Here is a 21,573-nt window from a genome sequence, read left to right as displayed (position 1 = left end):
AGTCAAAGTTAATTAGGACTATAGTATTGAATGCAGTGAGTGGAAGAGGGTCAGAAGGCATGTGCTGTGTTTCATCCGCGATCACACCAAATCAAAGATCTAAGATTATATATATAAAACAGTGAGTCCAAATAAATAGACTAAATTATCTAAAATCTTCAGTATTTTTTTTTTTTTTAAAGTTTCTACTCATCAAACAATTGAGAACAAGTCAACAGAGGTTTGCATAAATTGTTGCTAATATACGTGTGCTATTTCATTTGGTCACATGGTCCAGGAAATTAATTTCTTAACCAAAGTCAGGTTTTCTCCCATTCCTTATTACTCACGTGATTTTTTTAATTCTTTTTTGTGGGGATGAAATGCACATACACCTAAAAAAAAGGGTATCGTGAGTTTTCAATTATCACCTAATTAATTATGGATTTGAATGATGACTTAGTTCAAAATTATATTAAATATTTGGGGGTACTGTTGTTAACATGGAAATTTACAAGTGAGTAAATGTAAACCTCTCATTTTAGGTACTAAGCCATATATTTTTGTTTTTTTTATTAATATCTTAAAAAAATAATTAAGTACATAATAAATAATATTGTCGGAAATATTTAATATATTTTCTATTAAGAGGTCTTCCTATCCATATAGAAAAATATTATTTGTCTCTTCAAATTTTTTTTCATTAATTAGTAACATCTTTTTTCCCTTCCCCTATCTTTATTTATACTCTCTCATTATCATATTATTTGATTGTCTTTTCTTCCACTTGGTGAAAAACTTGGACATTTCACTGATTAGAATTAAGAAAGGTACGTAGTAGGCATCAACTTTTTTTCTCAACGCCTTTAATATACTAAGGAAACGTTACCATAAAATATCTACAACTTTTGCATCCAACTAATGTTCTGTAAAAGTAGAAAATGATATATCAAATTTCCATACTCAACAATTTACTACACCGCTTAACATACCATAGTTAAATAGACTGAATACAAATATGAACAGTTAAGGCTATATTTTGTTTTCTATAATTTGGTAAAAGTTAATAGACTGCATATCAACTCAAAACTAAAAAATAGACTGCATGAGTTGAGTGCAACTACTCAGTATAAACGCTAGTAATTTCACCGAGACTTAGAAAATGCAAATTCGACAAGTTTATTCCACTTTAATCTCATTATTATTCACGTGGCTGTCGCTTTCGTATTATAGCGATTGTTGATACGTTCAATGTCACAGAAACACCGTTGCCGACAAAATAAGATACCAGTGAGAGATTTTATGAAAATGTCTCACCATGTTGCTATCAATTTGAAAAGAAGAAAAAAATTGCAGGCCTATTGTACATAACTTCAAAACACGCTCTATGCTCAACACTAGCAATGCCACATGGCAGTGTTTGCAGTTCACTCTACAGCATCCTGAGAGAAATGCTCATCACAAATTTTTATTAGCAATCTTAATATATACCATTCACCATTGACTTTTTTGGGGAGATCGCAATCTAATCCCTTAAACTTCATTCCAATTCCTATAATAATTAATCCAATTGCCATTTCCTTAAAGTTGTAGATGAAAAGCTCAATTTTGTATCCAATTTTTCCTGAGAACTACGAGCTCGAGTTCTTCAATTTCAATTTTAAGGGGACGGTAAAGTAAGGAAAAAAAATCCGTTAATGAAATTGAGACTCATAATCCTCCCTAATAACCATGGCAGTGAGAATAAAGAAAAAACATGCGGTACATTCTCTTCATCCTAAACAAGGATACTACCCTGCTCGAGAGCTACCAAAAAAGAAAAACATAATATAAATTCCTATCAAATACCCTGACAAAACAAGCTCCACGACTCACGAGTCCTGAGAACCTGCAAAGATAACCAACAAGCAATTTCAAGGTCAATTAGATCATATAGAATAAAATAAGGGCATCATTATAATACATTAGATACTCTCAAGTCACTAATAGCACTAATAAGAAACACAAGCTGGAAAAAAATTGGTATATTTTGAATAAATTTCAATCCAACAAAACACCGGATGTCCCGCCCAATTATCTCAATGGTATTTTTAAATCTTTACCTTAAAATCAACATTTACTTTTAGATTTTTTTTTACTGTTTCTTAAAAGCATAAACTGAACTGCGTTGTCATTACGATTGAATAGAATATTAATTAACAAACTTACGTAGGCCAATCACAATCCATTAAAAAAAATGTAACAGGTTTCAATCAACAAAAATGGAGGAAATGGACGGTTAATAAAATCACAAGATTATTTGATTGGGGGATATCAATATTCAAGGTACAATCATATGCTATTCATTAAGAATCAACAAGCTAACTATGATAAATAAAATAAAAACAATCTCAAGCAATGAGAAAGCTACCATTAGTAATGCTTTCTATGCCCTATTATGCACAAAAACAGCAAAATCAAAGCACAATATCAATCATTTTTTCCGAAAATGGATGAAGCTGTAAACCAATTACATTGGAGCATATCTCCATGGATAAAGGAGAGGGCTCAAGCAGAAAGGTTTTTCACTTGCTATCCGCACAAATAAAATCCTGGGAACTGATTTTGTAAAATTAGGTTCCTACGAAGATCTGTATGCGATTTTTTAACAATGAAGTGTTCAAGTCATCAAAACTTTATTTCTAAAAATAAGGAAACAGGACAGACAGAACATACCCAATACAACAGAGATTTTGACGAAGGAAGTAGTATTGTCACCAAATAAGACAAGGTAGCGATATAATAATCAATTGTGAGGCAATGTGAATACAAGCAAAGCTATTATTAAATGCTATACCTTATTTGGGGCAAAAACAGCAAGCCATCAACAAAATAATAATTTTTTCCAAAAATGAATGTAACTGTAAGCCAATTACATTGGAGCATATCTCCATGGATAAAGGAGAAGGCTCAAGCAGAAAGGTTTTTCACGTGCTATCCGCACAGATAAAATCCTGGGAACTGATTTTGTAAAGATTCCCAAGAAGAACTTTGTGCAATTTATTTAAGAAAGTGTTCAAGTCATCAATTTCATTTCTTGAATTAAGGAAATAGGACAGATAAAATGCAGACAATACAATGGAGTTTGACAAAGGGAAGGGAAAAAGAATGAAGTATGATAATGATACAATGATACCATCAACTACAAAAGCACCTAGCATGAAGTAATGCTAGGAAAGGTCCACAAGAATTCAATGAAGGAGTGGGGTTCCCATAATTGCAAAAACCTTTGCAATTGAATTCTTAGTTTCATCTACAAACCTATCAAATAGGTTTTATCTTAGAATTCCATATCTTTTTTAAAAATATAAAATTTTCAAGATAGGTACACACATTTGATTGCACAAGCTCTATTTGCATAAAAAACAGCCAATTTGTAATTGCACATTGACATGAGCAACAACTTAGCTGCACCAAGAGAACAACACTAGACATGTCATCTGAAGTACCTGCATTATTCATCACTTTCTACCACGGCCCCATCATAACTGAAGTATAATACTTTTATTTTCATTGATTATTCCATTCATATCACTGAGTTTCAGAATCAAATTAGTAATAGTACACTGGTACAGTTGGCAAGAACAGAGGTCTCAATTTCAAAGACACATAACTGAGGCAACAAATGATAATGCATAAGAAAACTTAAAATATCAACAAAACGGTAACATTACCTCATATATTGCTTGGATACATGAAGACTCTAACCCTTGCTCCCTGCAGATGCAACAACACTGACAGTCAGAAACCACAAAAAATGCCAAAAACAGAGACCAATTTAGAGTAAAAAAATTACCATTGATCTGGGCGGCAGATTGGACTTGAACTTAGCACGAACTATACCACTGTTACCATGAGGCCTGGTGACCTTACCCCAAATGCAGCGATAGTGGCTTCCGTCCTTCTTTACCTTGGCTTTGTAAATGTAAGCCATACGCTTCCCACAGTACCACGCAACTTCTTCCTTAGTGTTTACATTCTCAATCTGGATTAATGAGGTGTTTGGGTATTGATTTGACTTGGACCTGAACAACACCATCATCAATTTCTTAGCACAAATAAAGCCTCACTACAATATCAATATCCATTACACGGCACAGATTGAAATTATTATGAGAAAATCGATAAGCCTAATAATGTTATTAATAATACTCCAGCAAACCTTTAAATTAAGAAAAAGCTCACCTCTTGTATCCAAGTATTGAACCCCTGACGTAAAGTCTGGTAAACAACAAAAACAACGATAACATTAACAAATATTCATGAAATGTGCATCACGAATATCATGCTAACAACTTCTAAACTTTGTGAAAGTTAAACTATTATAAGGAGCCAATAAAACCACAGATCGAAGGCTTAAAAACGATGCTATAAACAACGAGAGAGAGAGAGAGAGAGAGTTAAATCGCAAACCTAACACGCTCTCCTTGGCGCCCTTTCACCATGTTTGGTAACGGTGATGCCTCCTGCTCCTCCTTTTCTCTTCTACTAAGCTCGGCGGAAGGAGTAGTAATATCAGTTTCGGGATTCTTATAGACAGAGTCAAACGGAGCGGGCCAGCTAGGGTTTTTCTGCAAGGCCCATTCCATTGGGCTTCTTGCCACGGCGTTTTTGCTTTCTTTTTTATGTTTTGTCTTTTGTATTTATCTTTTTTTTTAGTCTTCATTTATTTTAATTTTTTATTAAAATTATCATTCTAATTTTAAGAACTAAAAATATATTTTTATATTTCCATAAATTAAATTATCGTTACTCGTAATTTTAGGAATAATTTTATGTATTATTTAAGAGAGAGAATAAACAAAAGAAGAGAGATGGTGAAAACATTAAAATAAAATAAAAATGGAGAGAGATATACAGAATAGCTAGAGTCTAGAGAGTAGTGCAAGAAAAGATATAAGCCACTAAATTACATCAACCTAACCATTTTTCTTTTTAAAGGAACATATAATTTACTTAATTAGAACAAAACATTTCCATATGACACAAGTCAAGAACAAGAAATGTAGTATAAATGTAAAAAAAAAAAAAAAAAAATCTTTTTCTTCGTTTAAAAAAATTGGGTTATGTTAATAGTGTGTTGTTGTCAAACTAATGCACATAGATGAAATAGTTTGCCACACATAGGCTATAGCATATGAAATTAGTTTTATTAAACTCGATATAGCACACAAACTAAAAACATCTAAAATAGAGAGTGTATCGCCTCATTTTTCGGTCCCATGACATGTGGAATAATCATTCAACCATACAAAAGCCTCACCAAAGACAAATGAAGAAAGCAAAGTCCACCCCACAAGTCCAACCTTCGACCTATGCATGGTTGTTTTGTTTCTCATGACCTCACACTCCCTTTGTTAATTCCTTGACATTAATCTCTCTAATAATAATACCATCTTATCATCATCTTTTTGCCAAGCGTGGCTCTTAATCAACAATTATCCTGTGCACCATGTTCAAGGCAAGGAGGGGTCTATTAGATGGCACAGAACAACGATATGGGTTGATGTCTTCTAGCATGAGAGGCATGTCCTCCACGCGACGTAAAATACGACATTGGCAAAAACTTTTCAGGCTCAAGCTTGGACGCCACATGTTCTTGGGCTTAATGGTTTTGGTTTTTATGTGTGTGCTTACCAAGTTTGTGTTGTTGAATATGTTTTCTGACCAACTTACCTTGGATCCTGAAATACATGCAAACTTGGTGAAACATTACGTACCTTCACCGAACAATTCTCCGGTATACAACAATTTGTCCTACGTGATATTTTATCCCATTTTTTTTATTGTGTTTTCTTTTTCATGAATTTTATACAAGTCGCCGGCAAAAGCTTTTTGTTTTTACGTTCTCCTTTCATTGCCTCTAACATCTTATAACCATGAAATGGATATAATGGGTATTGTTTTAGTTGGTTTTATTGAAAGTTTGCCGATCATGTATAGTGTTGTTTGTTTGTTTTTTCTTGGTTATCTAGGATCTTTAGTTGCTTGGTTTCTTAATGTTTACCATTACACTTTTTTCTTCTTCTGTTTATTATCCATTGAAAGTTATAATTATACAAAATCCATCTTCTCTCATAAATCTCACATGTAATCTCATAATTATTACAATTATATTTTTGGTCTTTTCAATCATTTAATAAATTGTTCATTAACATAACTCAAGAATACATATACATCAATACAAATATTAAACTTCCAGAGGAAGAAAGTTGAATGCAAATTTAATCTTAGATTCTTGTATTCAGTCGTGTAGAATTTTACTTGTTTTTTTACTACTACATTGTTTCTCATTGAAAAAAATATATAACTTTTTTTAGGGGAATTTCAGTGTGCGTTTCATCTGACTTTTTTTTAGAAATAATTATCTGTGTTGTCAATTTCTTAACTAAGAAAAGTTTTGAAAAATAAATAATATTTAGTGGTGGTTACATGCCTAATATTTAGTGTAAGTGAAGTGTATATATTCTATTTATTTAATATGGTTTAATACTAAAGGTTTTGTTTTGGCAGGAGATAAGGGAATATAAAAAAATATAGATAAACTTTCATCCGAAAAAAATGCATTATTTTTTCCCCTTTCTTATATTGATTCTATCTTCTATAGTTGTCTTTTCATCCTTTGTTACCTTACAAAAAGTTCGTCAAAATAATCATAATGGACTGACACATGGTGGTATTATTTTGTGTGTTTGTTTTGCTTCATATTTTTTTCTTCACAATATAATATAAGAAATATATTAGAAAAACATATTCTCTAACATATTTTTTTTAAATATACTTTCTTTTATTGATTAAAATTTATTAAAAATCTTTTTTTTATCTCATATCTTATTTAATGAATCTGTTTCCTAAATTTGTAATTTTATATGAATTTTAATCCATAAATAAAAGTATGTTTAAAGGAGTATCTCTCTAGCACTCCTTATCAATATAAATATAATTTACATCTACATTTAAATTGTGATGCTAGTTTTCCTCATATATGTTAGTTAGACTCTCGAAATTTGGAAGCATCCCAACAGTGACAACTACCACAAATGCATGGATCGATCAATGAGTGACAAACGTGAGCCCGAAGCTCTTTATTGTTAAAATTTGAGTTAAGTTCATTGCAAGTGATTCACACTCTGTCATCTTTGTAACTAGGAAGAATTTATATTCTACAGGGAAAGAGAACTTCACAAATGGTTACCTTATGGTCCATGCCAATGGAGGATTAAATCAAATGAAAACTGGAGTACGCTAATAAATTGCTTTTGGAGCTTATCTTTATTTATGTTTATTTATTTTCAAATTCCTTGTTTACTTCAATCCTATGATAAGTGACATGGTTGCTATTGCAGATAAGTGACATGGTTGCTATTGCAAAAATTATGAAAGCCACTTTGGTTTTACCTACATTAGACCATAATTCCTTTTGGACAGATTCTAGGTATGGATTGTCATCTACGTGAGTATTGTGTCAAAAATATGCACCTCTCTGATTTTTGTATTGTTCTAATTTTACTGTCTCAGTGATTTTAAGCAAATTTTTAACTGGAAGAACTTCATTGAAGTTTTAAAAGATGATATTCAAATAATGGAATCCCTACCACCAGAATTTGCAGCAATTAAGCCAGTTTTGAAGGCTCCAGTTTCTTGGTCCAAGGCAATACTACACATTATCTACTTAAAAACTTCTAGCACGCTTACAAAGTATCCATTTCAGTTTTTAATCTAAATTTTGTGACCATTTTGAAACATGTAGGCCGGTTATTACGAAGGGGAGATGCTGCAATTATTGAAGAAAAACAAAGTGATCAAATTTACCCATACTGATTCTCGCTTAGTCAATAATGGTCTAGCTACTCCAATCCAAAGGGTACGATGTCGTGCAATGTATGAAGGACTTAGATTCACAGTTCCAATTGAAGAGCTAGGAATGAAGTTAGTAAATAGACTTAGAGACAACAACACCCCTTACATTGCTCTCCATTTAAGGTAATTCCTCTAATATGGTTTATTACTTTAATTAATCAATATATAGTTACATATTATCACCTAGACGTTGTACATATCCAGTTAACATTAAGCATATGTTGATATTGCAGATATGAAAAGGACATGCTTGCTTTTACAGGTTGCAGCCACAACCTGACCCAAGATGAAGCCGTGGAGCTTAAGAAAATGAGATATAAAGTGAAACATTGGAAGGTGAAAGAGATTGATGGCAAATCAAGGCGCTTACGGGGTAGTTGCCCTATGACTCCAAGAGAGGTTGCTGTGTTCCTTGAAGCACTAGGATATCCTCATGACACAAAAATTTATGTAGCTGCAGGCATGATTTATGGTAAAGATGCAATGAAACCCCTCCAAAGCAAGTATCGTCATTTGCTCACACACTCCACTTTAGCCACAAAAGAAGAGCTTCTACCCTTTATGGGTCACCAAAATCAACTTGCTGCTTTGGATTACTTCATAGCAGTAGAAAGTGATGTTTTTATCTACAGCTATGACGGGCACATGGCCAAAGCAGCCCGAGGTCATCGCGCATTTGAAGGGTTTCGGAAAACTATCACCCCAGACAAGTATTGATTCTACTAAACAACATATTAGGCTTCATTTTAGTATAATTAATGAGTTTAATATTTTACACTGTTAATCTAATCACAATTATGGTTGATATTATTTTTAAACTAATTTTACAAAAAAGTTAATAAATTTATTATATTATGATTTGTGATTGGATTACATTATCAATGTATAACCTTTTTTTTCTAGGAATTGATTCTGATCCAATTTGGTTCTTTCTAATTATTGGACCTTAATATGTTACAGGCAAAAGTTTGTGAGGCTGATTGATCAGTTGGACAATGGTTTGATTTCTTGGGACGAGTTTTCATCGAAAGTTAAGAGCATACATGCAAATAAAAATGGAGGTCCTCATAATAGAAAAGTCAATCGACACCCCAAATTGGAAGAGAGCTTTTATGCAAACCCTTATCCTGGTTGCATTTGTGAGCGTCGAGAGACAACAACGACGATGTAAATAAGTCATGAATCATGACATAGTAAATGGTATTGAGTCATGAGATGAGACAACCGCTTTAGATTTGTAAATATGCCAGAGCATTTTGGCAATTGGAGCTACAAAAGAGTCAAATCTCTCTCTCTCTGAAAATTATTAATTTTTAAAATAATGGTTTATTTATTTTATAATTATTATATTTTATATTTATAAAATAAAAATAGAGAAAATTAATAACATAAGAGATAATGTAGTATTAATTTAATTTTAAAAACTTATTTTAAGAAATATGAACTTTTAAAATATTCTATTTAATATTTTTATAATTATTATCTTTTTATATATTTATTAAAAAGAAATAGAAAAACTAATAAATTAACAAGAGACAAATTAGTGCAGTAAAAAAAGATAATATAGTATTAATTTAATTTTTTTTATTAAAATATCCACTTTTAAATAAATTTTAATATATTAAATTGAATATATGTAAATTAATAATAATAATTTATGCACATATTTAAAATATAAACTTGAAACCCCTTTAAAATAGGCACGCAGCCTGTAAACTAATTAAAACCATTTTCATTACCCTTTTAAAGCTTAAGTAATTTATTTTCATAGCTTTCATTTCATAACTTATTTTTTAATTTAATTATTTTAATTATGAAATTTTAATTTAATTCAATCAATTTGATATTAGTTTCAAATAATACGTGAGGTTCAAGGATTTTATAATTAAAAATATATATTATAAATATGTAATTAAATTTAAAATAATTTATAATTAAAGCTAGATATTTTAAAGTAACTAATTTATAATTAAAATAATTATAAATAACTAACAAATTGTGAATCACATAAGATGTTGATCCACCAATGTCTTTTAGAATAAAAGAAAAAGAATAATGAAATTTTTAACCAACCTCTTTGAATTTAAAATTAGTATAATTAAAAAATATTTTTATATAAATATGTAATTAAAATATATTTAAAATGATTATAAGAAATTAAGTTAATTTTAAATAATTCATAAATTTAATATATATATATATATATATATTGTTGGAAAATATTTTCTTATTATAATTTAAATTTTAAAGTTAAAAATATACTTCTTAATTAGCTTTGTTTTTTAAAGATCAAATATATGTGGTTTTAGATTAGATTTTTCGTAAAATCAAAAGCACCCCTATATCTTCTTCCATTCCTATCTTTTAGGAAGTTGTAGTTTTACTGAGTCAATTTTTTTATTTTTTTAAACTTTATAAGCCTTTCCACCTTAAAGAGATTTAATTGTTCTCTTTTATTATTTCCTTAACGTTACAAGTGTATTTGCATATCAGTGCCTTAGTGGTTGTTTGAGTTTGGGTTTGCTTATTTTTTTATTTTTTTTTTACGTTGTTGCACGTTGAGGTTGTCATTTTGCTACTATCTTTGTCTGGAGGCCTGTAAATTAAATAGTGTGCTGGCAGCTAAAAAATACATACGAAACATAACGCACAAAGCAGTAAAAATACGTACCAGTTTTACCTTTCCTCCGAAATTAAAAGTTATTTGCTTTTCCTTAAAAATCATATTGGTATTAAAAATTAGTTTTGCAACATTGATATTCTTTGGTTTAAATTCTTGGATGCTCATTATATTTATTTACGAATATAGTAGTGTGTCTTTTCTCTTTAAGGATAACATAACACTATGTTTCAACTCAGATTTTTTTAGACCCTTATCTATTTTTTTATTAATTAATTGTAAAATCATTTTGTGTTTTAATTCTATGTAAATTTATACCACTGCAATGTTTTGTTATTTTTTATTTCCTAATTTTTATCTAATATATATATATATAATATAAAGATTTTTAAATATATTTATAAAGGATTTTATAAATTTAAAATCATTTATAACTAAAGCTACTGAAAGTAACTAATTTATAATTTAAAATAATTTATAAATAACTAAAAAATTTAAATAATATACGAGACATTAATTTACTAACATCTTTGAGAATGTTCTATAAAAAAAACTTATTTCTGAATATATATAAAAAAAACCATAATAAACCCATAATAAATCTTTATGTAAGTTTGAGCTTTTTTTTGGTAATATACGAATACCAAAAAAAAAACTAAAGAACCAGAGGAGTATTTTATTTGTTTGAGCTAAATGGTGTAAGTATTTTATTTGTTTTATTCTAATTTTAGTGATTTCTTATTATAATGTTGGAAGATCGATATACATATTTTCCCATAAAATTTGTTGAGAAGGATCGTGCCTCATTAAGAAAAAAAATAACCCTGGTGAGTATCCTTTATCATATACTTTTTTTCAACGTAATCTTTGTGGTAAATATCATATTTTTCTTTTGGTAACGTAAACTGATCTTATTTGTGCTTTTTAAGATTTCTTTTTAAATAAAAAAATTGGATAAAAAAATAAAGCCAATTTATAATTGTTACTAATCCAGTTGTTGATAATGTTATAAATATATTTTACTTCTAATAATTTTATAATATTTCTACTAATACAAAATTTCCTATCAAATATATATCACCTAAAGGTTAAGTGATCGAGTTATTCTTTCTCACTTCCTCTTATTAATTTGTCATTAGTATCATTTCTGAACTTAATTTCTTATTAGTAACGACTCTCACTTTTATTTATATTCATGTTTGATTATATATATATATATATATATAGAGAGAGAGAGAGAGAGAGAGAATTGCATTGAGATAAGAGGTAACAAAATTATTACCCTTTAACAATTACTCTACTGAATTTCATCATCTTTTGCTTCCTTCTCTCAGTGAATCTTCTTTATATATATCTTATTTTTCTTACAAAAGCATGCTATTTTTTTTTTCTTTTACTTCCTATCTCGATGAATTTTCCTTATATAAATCTATATCTCATTTATCTTACATATTTTTGTTTTGTGTGTAGAAACATATTTCAATTTAGGAAAGAAGATTTTGGTGAACGTATTTGAATATAATATTTCTTATCTATAATATGCAGCAACAATTTTTATTTCTGAAATTAGGCAATCATCTTTATCTCTTAAATAATTTTTTTTGTACATATTTTGTTATTTAAATTGTCACCATGATGCTTCATCTAAACTTATACAGACAACAAAAAAAACAATAAAGTAGGTAGTACATATTTTGTTTAGGAGCTTTGAAAAAAAAGTGAAGCCAAAAAATAGATTTTTTTTTTTACTTTGATATGGAAAGAAATTTTTTTTGTTGCGTTTCAATTCTAATAGTAGGAATTTTAATTATTATCTTATGATTAATTTTCTTATTTAAACAAATATTATTTTTATAATTTGTAAATTATATTTTTTTGACAATTTGTAAATTATATTGTTAAAAATTTAGTTGTCAAGATTCTATCTTCTTTATTGGTTGGAAAATGCCATTGAAAATTACAAGTATAATAAAAGCAGCACCGTGACTTCAAAAAAAAAAAAAAAAACAGCACCATGACAAACAACCGATTCAAGTACATGTTAACATAATATCTAAAATAGAAAAAATGATCACACAAATAGTCAAATTTAAATAATTATATATTAATATTGATCACATTTATATTTTTTTTTTCAATTTAAACAGATTTTGCATGACTGTTATTACTTAAATACAGAATAAATCATAATAAATTTTAATAGACTAAATATTTTTTTTAACACAACATATTTTTACTTAAAATTTTAATGAATCATCTTCCTCAATAATTAAATATGTAATATTTCACTTAATATTTTAATAATTGATAATTTTATTTATGTAAATATATGATAAAAAAATAAATATAAATATAATAATTATATAATTTAAACAAAAACGTTCAACGCACTGGTTTAAAATCTAGTGCTTAACTATTTTGAAGTGTATATTAAAGTACATGGAGTAGGCTAATTGGTAGTTTTGACATTAATTTGTGAAATCTACTTTGGATGTTATGCTATTTAAGCATTAGAATTTAAAATGGTCTTGTAAAGAAATGTAAAAGGATTTATTTGCTAATGTCAGTTGTTTTATTTGATGATTCAGAAGAAATTTATTGTGCTCAATTTCAATTTTACACCCCAAGATAGCTTTAAGTTGAATGTTGATGTGTTCTTTTGAGAATCTAGGCAAAACAGATTCATTGTTGAGGTCTTATTTAGGATCATCATGCTAAAAAGATAGTTAACGCTTCAACGGTTACCAACCTTTAACTTTCTTAGGTTTGTTTGCTATGTTTTTTAGATTTAAGTTTAAAAAGTATTTAAAATTTAAAATTATTTTTAGTTTTATTTTTCTTGTAATTTTAGTTTTCAAATTTTAATATAAAATATTACATTTTTATGATATTGTGTTTAATTTGTATGAATAAAAAATGATAAACAAAGTAACAAAACTATACTTGACATTTTTAATTATTAATAATCAATAATGAAAATTATTTACAAAGTTTTTGAATTTATAAAATTTAAAATTTACAAAAAAAAATAATTCACATTTAATAGATGACTGAAAACATGTTTCAATGTGGTCAGAAAAACGGTGCGCTCTAGCAAGTTTGTGGCTTTGTCTTATCATTGGTTACCATTTGTTGTCATCTCTGATTCCACCGTCCACGTCATCACCGCCACCGCCACCGCCATCTACTGATTCGTTTTTTGCTCCTTCCTCAGGTTACCTCCTTCACCTTCTCCATTCCTCCATATTTTTTTAATCTTTCTTCTTTTCGTGTTCAATCGAAGGTGGTCCTCTAGTTCGTTCCGCTTTAAAATTTACATTTTTTTTGTCACATTCACTTTTGGTTGTTGGATTTGTTGGCAGATCTAGAATTCTGTATTTTTTAAACTTAGTCTTGTGTGTCTGTTATTTGATCTGAGTTCCTTTGTTATTCCGAATTCTGATCCATGCCTTAAAATCACTTGTGCCTGCCAATTGTTTCAATGTGTTTGAACTTTGAAGTGTGTACTTTGCACAACAATAATTGACACCCAGATAAAAAAAAAGGGGCAAAGCCGTAAAAGATAACTACTATCATTGAATTAGAAACTAGTCAATTGAGAGTAAGAGTTTATTTATAAAATAATGCAATTTTATGGAATGATGTTGAAATCCTTTATGTGATTGTAAGAGGAATTTTGATTTTTCTAGCCTTCAGATAAGGGAAATTGGTCAACTCTGTTGTAAGTCTGTCAGTTCTTTGACTTTGGAAGCATGCCATTGCTTTTTTTCCTACATATAGTATTATCAACTGAATCAGGTTCAGGGATAACATGCTTCACTTCAATTTAATGATTATTGGTTATGAATTATGGTTACTTATGAGGCAATATGAGGATAACTGTTGTCTGAAAGTCTAGGATTTGATTATGTAAAACTCTTACATAGTGCTGCTAGTTGTTTTCATGCTCGTGGTTAATGATTCCTTTCTCCTCCAAACATCAGCCGCATCAATAATCATTGGCCTTTTTAGTAGAGACAAGTCAATGGAGTGGACTCGTAGTGGCTAACACATGATTTCACATGATGCTTCTTGCTGTTATCCGTCCCAATCAATGCTTTAGAATGAACTTGATCTTTTTCTTACATGCCAGTGCATAGGTTTTCAGTGATTTGTAAAGCATCTACTAGTCTTTGTTCAAACATATCGTTATCATATTTTCCATTTTTCTGCAATTCATTAGTCATATGATAGGTACCAGAAGTGGAATTAAATTACTGAACTGAAGTGGTATTCTAATGCTTTAGGAACACTGAGGAAGTGCCCTCAGCAGTCAGTACAAGGATTACCTATAAGCTAAAATAGCTGAAGAACAATGTAATGAATGGAGACTAGCTCCTTACAGGATGATCAAATTAAAAAGTGTAAAATAAGAAGATAGTGACTCCTTTTTGCTGAGATAGGAATTGCTCCTATACTCAGCACCTCCAAAAGTCTCTGAAATGATATCCGATACCTGTTCCAATCCCCCCTCCTGCCTATATTTCCCCCCCTCTTCTCTCTTGCATGATTTCTTCATTATTCACGTGCCCTCCTCCTCTGCTCCTTTGCTGCCATCTGGCATTTCTGTAAAGCATCTAGTAGTCTTTGTCCTAACATATTAACTGGTTTTCTTTATAATGCAGGAAAATGGGATTGTGGACCTTACTTGAGGGGTTCCTGCTTCTTGCAAACGCACTAGCAATACTAAATGAGGACCGCTTTCTCACACCTAGAGGATGGGGCTTATCAGATTTTTCAGCTGGCCAGACAAAATCTTTTAAAGGCCAGCTTATAGGTCTCATTTATGCAACTCAGTACCTAAGATTTCCTCTTATACTTCTCAACTCTGTCTTCATTATCGTGAAGTTAGTTTCTGGATGATGCCTGAAAAGGTGAGAAGTCAATACATATGTATGCTTTAAACATGTATATAGTGCGTCATCATCGTTATTATTTACAGATGCTAAATTTTACTTCAATCATAACAAATATCTGTTGTTCAAGTCACCTTGAGCTTTTCTTATGTTTGACTAATAAATAAAACGAACATGAATTATATGTTGACATTTCAGACTAACGTATTTTCTAAATGTGATATTTGAAGCATTCTGACAGATATTGCAGTATAACGCATGCACACTTTGTACATGTACTGAATTTAGTCATAGATTGTGAGCTTAGTTTGCTACTTGAGTCATCAGTAGGTTTTTAAGTCCTTCATTAGGATTGTTGATAATTAGCATGAAATAACTGCTGAAATGTAGCTGTTTTGATGTTATGGAATTTACATTGGAGTAAGCCTAAATGGATAGGTTTAAACTTACCTAGGATAATTGTGAATTCAATAATCTCAAGTGTATGTTTGATTCAATTTATTTGGAAAAATAATCGCTTATTTTTGTTAGTTTCATGAATGTTTAAAAAACAAATGATTTTTATAAAAATAGTTTATACCAAACATGCACTGCTAGCGTTGTGAGCAAACCTTTTTTACGTATGCATTTTTGTCTTCTACGTCCTTTCTCTTATACAGATTGAGGAATATGGTTGTTTATTTTCTTATTAAGAAGAGGTAAAATGGATGTATCATGACATTTAACACTTTTTTTTTCTTAATGATGGCAGGTTCCAAGAGTTATCATCAGGTTATTTCAATTTGTTTTAAGGTAGGAAAATTTGACAGTAGTTATCTACCAAAAAAATGATCAAAGTATTGTAGAAATATTCATTAAAAGTATTTTTTTTGAGATATTGAATCATTGTCCTAAAATCATGTTTGCCATTGTGACATAACTAGTCAGAAAATGAGATTCATTGTGATTGTGATATTAGTTGTGCGGGTGTTGTATTCATTTTTTAAGAATTAATTACGTCTGCTGATGTTCCTATTGTAGATTCTCATTTTGTTTTTACCTGCTTCTTGTCTGATCGGTGATGTGTCCAAACCAACAACTCTCCTCGATTAACCTTCACTAAATTATATGATTCAAAACCTAATGGCTTTTAAATCAATTCCAAGGTTTTAACTTTCACTATATTTTACCTCAAGGCAGAAGTTTGTGTTTACTACCACAATAATAGGCAATAATATACTAGCTAACTGCGGGTTTGGTAGCGTGAGTAAATTTTCACATCCGATATTCACGTTTAAGCAGAAGTAATATATACTAGCTTCTGATTTCTCACATTTTGGATCCATGTTATAAGGTTCCATGGAGAACCAAACACAGGGTAAACATATTTTATAATTTTTTTTTTAAGAATCGCATTCTTAACAATCTATCCCTCGGAAATTGAGTATCTGTTTTGGGTTGTTGGGGCAAAGCAACATGACTTGTGAGAAGAGATAGGCACTAGGCAGTCCAGATAGTAGTGACATGATTAGGAAAGGCATTCAATGGCAATAATTCTTAGCATGATTGGGTTGGTGTTAGAAAACCATGATGATTATAAAATCATTGTGAACTCAAGATAAAAACAATTTTTTCGTTGCATCCAAAAACACGCTTTTTTCTCAGCTTTTGGTCAAAATTGATTTTGACCCTTGCACGAATGAAGCCCTAATTGAGAATGAAAGATTCCTCACTCCTAACCTAAAATATGCAAAATATTTTTTTTAATGAACGCATATTTGAAGCACAAACTAGCATTAGAATTACTGAAAGAATATAATGCATTTAATCATAAATCCGCAAAAACATGGTACGTTTTGGAGTCTAAATCAATAAGTCGCAGGGCTGCAATAGCCGCCGCAGCAGACATGAGGGCAAAGAAACAAATATTGATCCAATGCCAGAGCTTTTGGGTGGATGTTAGTTTGTTCTCATTTGTCACTAGGTACATATGGTTTGCAAGGATAAATGTGAGGGGAAATGTGCTGATAGCTCCAGTGAGGCTCATGAAATCTCCAAGAAATGGCAACAGAGCTGATACAAATGTGTTTACAGTCAGGTAGCCACCTCTTACCAAGACTCGAAATGACAAGTTCTTGAAAGCCAGGGCACTCCCTTTGATCCCATATTTGGTATCCAAATACTCATACATTGGACTTGCAAATATCTACCAAAAAGCAGAAGATAGGTTATTAGGCCAGTGACACAATTTAGATAAAATATTTAGTAGCACCAAAATTGAAGTTTAAAAGTTACTACATGCAATGCAATGACTGATTGAAGAAAGGCTGCAATATTGGCCATGGCCTTAGCCCAAACTGGACCATTCACATCACTCATCAAATAGGTTGCTGTTGAAGATCCATAAGCCCAGTATCCTGCAAAGGTTACCAGATATAATGGCAGAACTCCAACAGTAAACTGAAAATACAGGGCTTTCATCATATTCTTGACTACTGGTTGCCTGATTGTTGCCTGTTAGGTTTACAACCAAAAATAAAACTCACTTTCAAGAGCACATGAAGAAATAAAAGAGTTATGCATCCACATAAAACTCAAGAAATGAATGAATATAAGCTTGCATGATACCTGTATCTCAGGAAGCATTCCTGTATTATATGCAAACACAAGATTAGCAGACGCCCCAATTGTTGTGAATATTTTACTTGTTGATGTCCCCGGAATACTATAATCACCAGGTGGTGATTTTATACCTATTGATGCAAGGGGGGAGGTTATTAAGCAAATTCACTCCGAGTTCATCAAGTTAAACCTAATAAAAATATAAAAACTGAACAAACTAAGCATAGAGAAAAGCAATTGTTCTGAAGTAAAACATTGTGATTCTCAATTATAGTATAGTCACCCATGAAGAAAAGTCAGGAGAATGCTTTAGCCTAACTGAAAGCTTGAAAACAAGTTAGAAGAGAAATGGGGGAAAAAAGATGCGAATCATCATTTATAGTGAATGTTCTGTAATATGATTTGATGTTCGAACTATACTCTAGTATATAAATGAAAGAGCAAGTCTGTATATTGTTTAAGAATAAATTATATCCTTTTGCTAGTTCTCAAAGAGAATTCTTTTTTACACCAATTGGTTGGTTCAAAAGGTATATACTTGTTTCCCCTTAATGAAGGTAGTGGGTTTGAATCTTGGGTAGGAAAAAAAAAATCCCTACTAAAGAGAGTTAACCCCACCATGCTGTAGATGTTTCCAGCTCGAGCATGAATACCAAGTATGTGGAGGTACCTGTAATCTAGACAGAAAAATAATACCTTCTGACTTGCATTGAGACACAGCAAGTGGTGAATATAAAAAGATAAATCAACAATGAGGGATGCAATTTCCTAAAAAAAAATCTCACCAACTAAATCATAATACTAGGCATCAGCTGAAATACTAAATAAAAGAAGGGCACTTTAAGGTCTAGTTTATATCCTTTAGCAATAAAACAATTGGCTGCCCACAGTATACCAGCAGCAGAACAAAATCACAAATGAGGAACGTTATAATCACTGATAAGCACAAAAAGGGAGTGCAAAGAAGAAAAAAGCAAAGATAATGAGATTAGGGATGACAGAATGAAGAAACTCAACGAACTAAATCAAGAGATTTAAACAGGAATTTAAGATGTATGCAAGAACACTAGTTATTTATCTCTATTTCAGATAACACAGTTAATTGTAATTGCTAATAACATGAACGGGAACAAAAGAAACTCTTTTTTACAGGGGCACTGGGAAACAGAAAACCTAGCATCAGTCTTGCACATTACTTTCTTCTAACACAAGAATATATTCATAGGATGAATTTCAAATGACAATGTTTACATGTCAGATGACATGTAGATGGAAATTGTTAACTTTACAGGAGAAAAAGTGGATCAACAAGGCCAATTGATTTGAAGAAGCATATTGAATTGAGATTTGAGAAGTAACAGACACATCACAGAATGAGCGATTACCATCGTTAATTGACAGTACAAATGCTATAACAATATATACTAGGCTGAAGACTGTTGAAAATCCCAGCCAAATTCCAAGAGCCGATAGATGTGGAATACATATGGCAAACATTGCACACACAAATCCAGCTATGGCAATACAATACGGAAGCTTCATCCCATCGTCTTCCCTAAATAGAACATAAGCAGCCTGCACGACAATGAACAGAAAAGATTCAGAAAAATCCTAAAAGCACAATCTGTATAAAGAATTCCTGCATGAATCCACCAAGTGAAAGCAGAATTGACATAATAGGTACGTGTCATGTTTTGTTTGTATCATTGATCCAGAAATATAATAATCCAATCAATATTACATTAAGTAGAAGAAGTAACAAAATTAAAAGAAGGGCAGAGAAAGCATGACTCATTTTATTAGCAGGCTACTTGAGAAGCAGAAAAATGAAACCCCTAATGATTAATGAACAGTTGATATAAAGATTTTGAAAGTGCTACTTTCTTCAACAAAAGAAGAAAAATCACTAAAAAGAAGGAAAAAATCATAACATCAGTAACAATTGATACACTTGGCTGATTACCTTTAAAGCCGAACCAGCCAAAATGATGTAGCCGGCATTTATCATGAAAAGATTGACATACTGCAGAGCCCATGTGAGGGAATAAGCTTTTCTACCTGCAATAACAAAGAAAACGAGATAATAATAAGTACAAGCATCCATGCTTATTAGTTATTTACACAACAGCATAACATGGAGAGAAAAAGAAAACTAGGCAGTACAAGCCAATAATTGATAGTGTTATGTTATGCTATTTATTTATGTTTTTTTTTTAATCTTAGTTAATGTATATCCCCTAATTCTGTCTTCGTTTCCTACCGATAAAAAAAAAAGATGGATAGATAGATACCATAGATAAATCCAGCAAGATCTCTGTATCGAATATGCCTTGTTCCTCCATATTCATGGAGCCTAGCAATAAGAGCATTCGCGTAGAGCGATATTGCAGTGGCGAGAATCAAACCAACCACACCCCCTGCCCAACCCAGGGGAACCATGATGGTCCCAGAATATCCAAGCACATACGCGCTGTTGATTCCCGTCGTCAGCACGAACCCCACTTGAAACCATGAATCTGCCACACCAACAACACTAATAATAAATTAGCATCAGTATTTCCCAATTTATAGCTTCAATTATTGTTCTAAATTCGCAATCCAGTAGCAATAAATAAAGTCTGATTAGAAAAAAAAAAACGCACCGGTGCTAATTTGATGTGCGGTGTCGGGGATTTCGGCATCCGCAAGGTTCTCAACATCGGAAATCAGCGTCATGTGTTCCTCCTCCTCGGCCGCCGCAGAAACGTTCTTCACCGCCAGCGTGACTTTCTTTTCAATTTATAAATAATAAAGAATCAAATAAATTAGAATCAGAATCAAATCTGCTTCCTCTTATAAGTACTACTCCTCCTCAATAACTATAAGAATAACCGCTTGTTGCATTTGTTTGAGACAAGACGAGTGCGGCGCTGCCACTGGAGCTGTAGTTGGTAGTTTGGTGGGTCCCGCAACTGTAGATCGTTGATCGATTGCAACGCCCTTTGCATTGAAATTTGAAACAATCTTCTCTGCTCTGTCTTACGTGCTCCTACTCCTACTCTTACGCGCTCTCTGCTCTGCTCTGTCTCTGCGTATAAGATATAGTTATACTTATATCCACGCTTTCTTCTTCTTACCAAATCCAATAGAGGAAAACTGAGAAAAAATACCCTTTTTTTTTTTTTTTCTTTTAATACATTATTTTAATAATTTCCCTCCATTTCAATATAGGCAAAAATAAAATAAGTATTAAAATTTATTAAAGAGATTAATTATGTTTTTTATTCTTTTCATCTAGATTACTTGTGATTTTATTTTTTATTTTCTAATGAACCTGGGTATCTTCCGTCCCATATTTAAAGACTAATTTTTTCATGATATTAAAATCCATTTAAAAAATTGACTTTTTTAATAAATATTTTTTTTAACGAACAATCATCAAATTCTCTTATCACATGCTTAAAAAATAAGATTATTCGTGAACTACAAAATGAAATTTGATTTTTAGGGTGAACTTTATTTTATATAAAAAATTCCAAATTCTCATTTTTTTCACATAATTTTTTTGTAAATTAATTTTAAATAGTCTTTCATTTAAAA

General features: G+C 30.9%; 3 protein-coding genes and 1 pseudogene across 5 annotated transcripts; 2 read left to right on the top strand and 2 right to left on the bottom strand.

Annotated features, from left to right (window-relative positions):
• Positions 1–1,656: 1,656 nt before the first annotated feature.
• On the bottom strand, positions 1,657–4,613 carry LOC114398823 (60S ribosomal protein L35a-1-like). 2 transcript variants are annotated; one of them, XR_003663614.1, is made up of 6 exons: positions 4,432–4,613; positions 4,204–4,239; positions 3,815–4,043; positions 3,693–3,735; positions 3,468–3,552; positions 1,657–1,867 (listed from the first exon to the last, which is right to left on the bottom strand). XR_003663614.1 is itself a non-coding variant. In XM_028360954.1 (5 exons), the coding sequence occupies exons 1-4, from the start codon at positions 4,605–4,607 to the stop codon at positions 3,694–3,696; spliced, it is 483 nt and encodes a 160-aa protein (XP_028216755.1). In that variant the 5' UTR covers positions 4,608–4,613; the 3' UTR covers positions 1,657–1,867; position 3,693. The 2 variants fall into 2 exon arrangements, 1 of the variants encoding a protein (XP_028216755.1); XM_028360954.1 differs by lacking the exon at positions 3,468–3,552.
• An 839-nt stretch (positions 4,614–5,452) lies between these two features.
• Positions 5,453–9,094, top strand: LOC114371917 (annotated as a pseudogene).
• Positions 9,095–13,548: 4,454 nt separating this feature from the next.
• On the top strand, positions 13,549–16,386 carry LOC114398810 (immediate early response 3-interacting protein 1-like). The gene is made up of 3 exons (XM_028360949.1): positions 13,549–13,712; positions 15,163–15,411; positions 16,145–16,386. The coding sequence occupies exon 2, from the start codon at positions 15,167–15,169 to the stop codon at positions 15,398–15,400; it is 234 nt and encodes a 77-aa protein (XP_028216750.1). The 5' UTR covers positions 13,549–13,712; positions 15,163–15,166; the 3' UTR covers positions 15,401–15,411; positions 16,145–16,386.
• Positions 16,387–17,168: 782 nt separating this feature from the next.
• On the bottom strand, positions 17,169–21,079 carry LOC114398795 (proline transporter 1-like). Of its 2 annotated transcripts, none has more exons than XM_028360942.1 (7): positions 20,637–21,079; positions 20,286–20,510; positions 19,958–20,052; positions 19,380–19,569; positions 18,001–18,125; positions 17,671–17,886; positions 17,169–17,578 (listed from the first exon to the last, which is right to left on the bottom strand). In XM_028360942.1, the coding sequence occupies exons 1-7, from the start codon at positions 20,707–20,709 to the stop codon at positions 17,201–17,203; spliced, it is 1,302 nt and encodes a 433-aa protein (XP_028216743.1). In that variant the 5' UTR covers positions 20,710–21,079; the 3' UTR covers positions 17,169–17,200. The 2 variants fall into 2 exon arrangements, with proteins under 2 accessions (XP_028216743.1, XP_028216747.1); XM_028360946.1 differs by having other exon boundaries at positions 17,175–17,578; positions 20,286–20,527.
• Positions 21,080–21,573: the final 494 nt, after the last annotated feature.

This window comes from Glycine soja, chromosome 2 (genome assembly GCF_004193775.1).
Source record: "Glycine soja cultivar W05 chromosome 2, ASM419377v2, whole genome shotgun sequence".
Taxonomy (NCBI): domain Eukaryota; kingdom Viridiplantae; phylum Streptophyta; class Magnoliopsida; order Fabales; family Fabaceae; genus Glycine; species Glycine soja.
Note: the sequence above shows the minus strand (reverse complement) of the source record. Positions and strands in the feature narration are given on the sequence as shown.

Excerpts from the sequence above, each read along its gene's own strand:
- LOC114398795 (XM_028360942.1), bottom strand. The coding sequence starts at position 20,709 with ATGACGCTGATTTCCGATGTTGAGAACCTTGCGGATGCCGAAATCCCC. Across the intron at positions 20,053-20,285 it reads TCTTGCTGGATTTATCTATG|GTAGAAAAGCTTATTCCCTC; the intron begins GTATCTATCTAT and ends TTGTTATTGCAG. Across the intron at positions 18,126-19,379 it reads TGTACTGTCAATTAACGATG|GTATAAAATCACCACCTGGT; the intron begins GTAATCGCTCAT and ends TTGCATCAATAG.
- LOC114398810 (XM_028360949.1), top strand. The coding sequence starts at position 15,167 with ATGGGATTGTGGACCTTACTTGAGGGGTTCCTGCTTCTTGCAAACGCA.
- LOC114398823 (XM_028360954.1), bottom strand. The coding sequence starts at position 4,607 with ATGGAATGGGCCTTGCAGAAAAACCCTAGCTGGCCCGCTCCGTTTGAC. Across the intron at positions 4,240-4,431 it reads CGCCAAGGAGAGCGTGTTAG|ACTTTACGTCAGGGGTTCAA; the intron begins GTTTGCGATTTA and ends GTTGTTTACCAG. Across the intron at positions 3,736-3,814 it reads ATCTGCCGCCCAGATCAATG|GGAGCAAGGGTTAGAGTCTT; the intron begins GTAATTTTTTTA and ends TTGCATCTGCAG.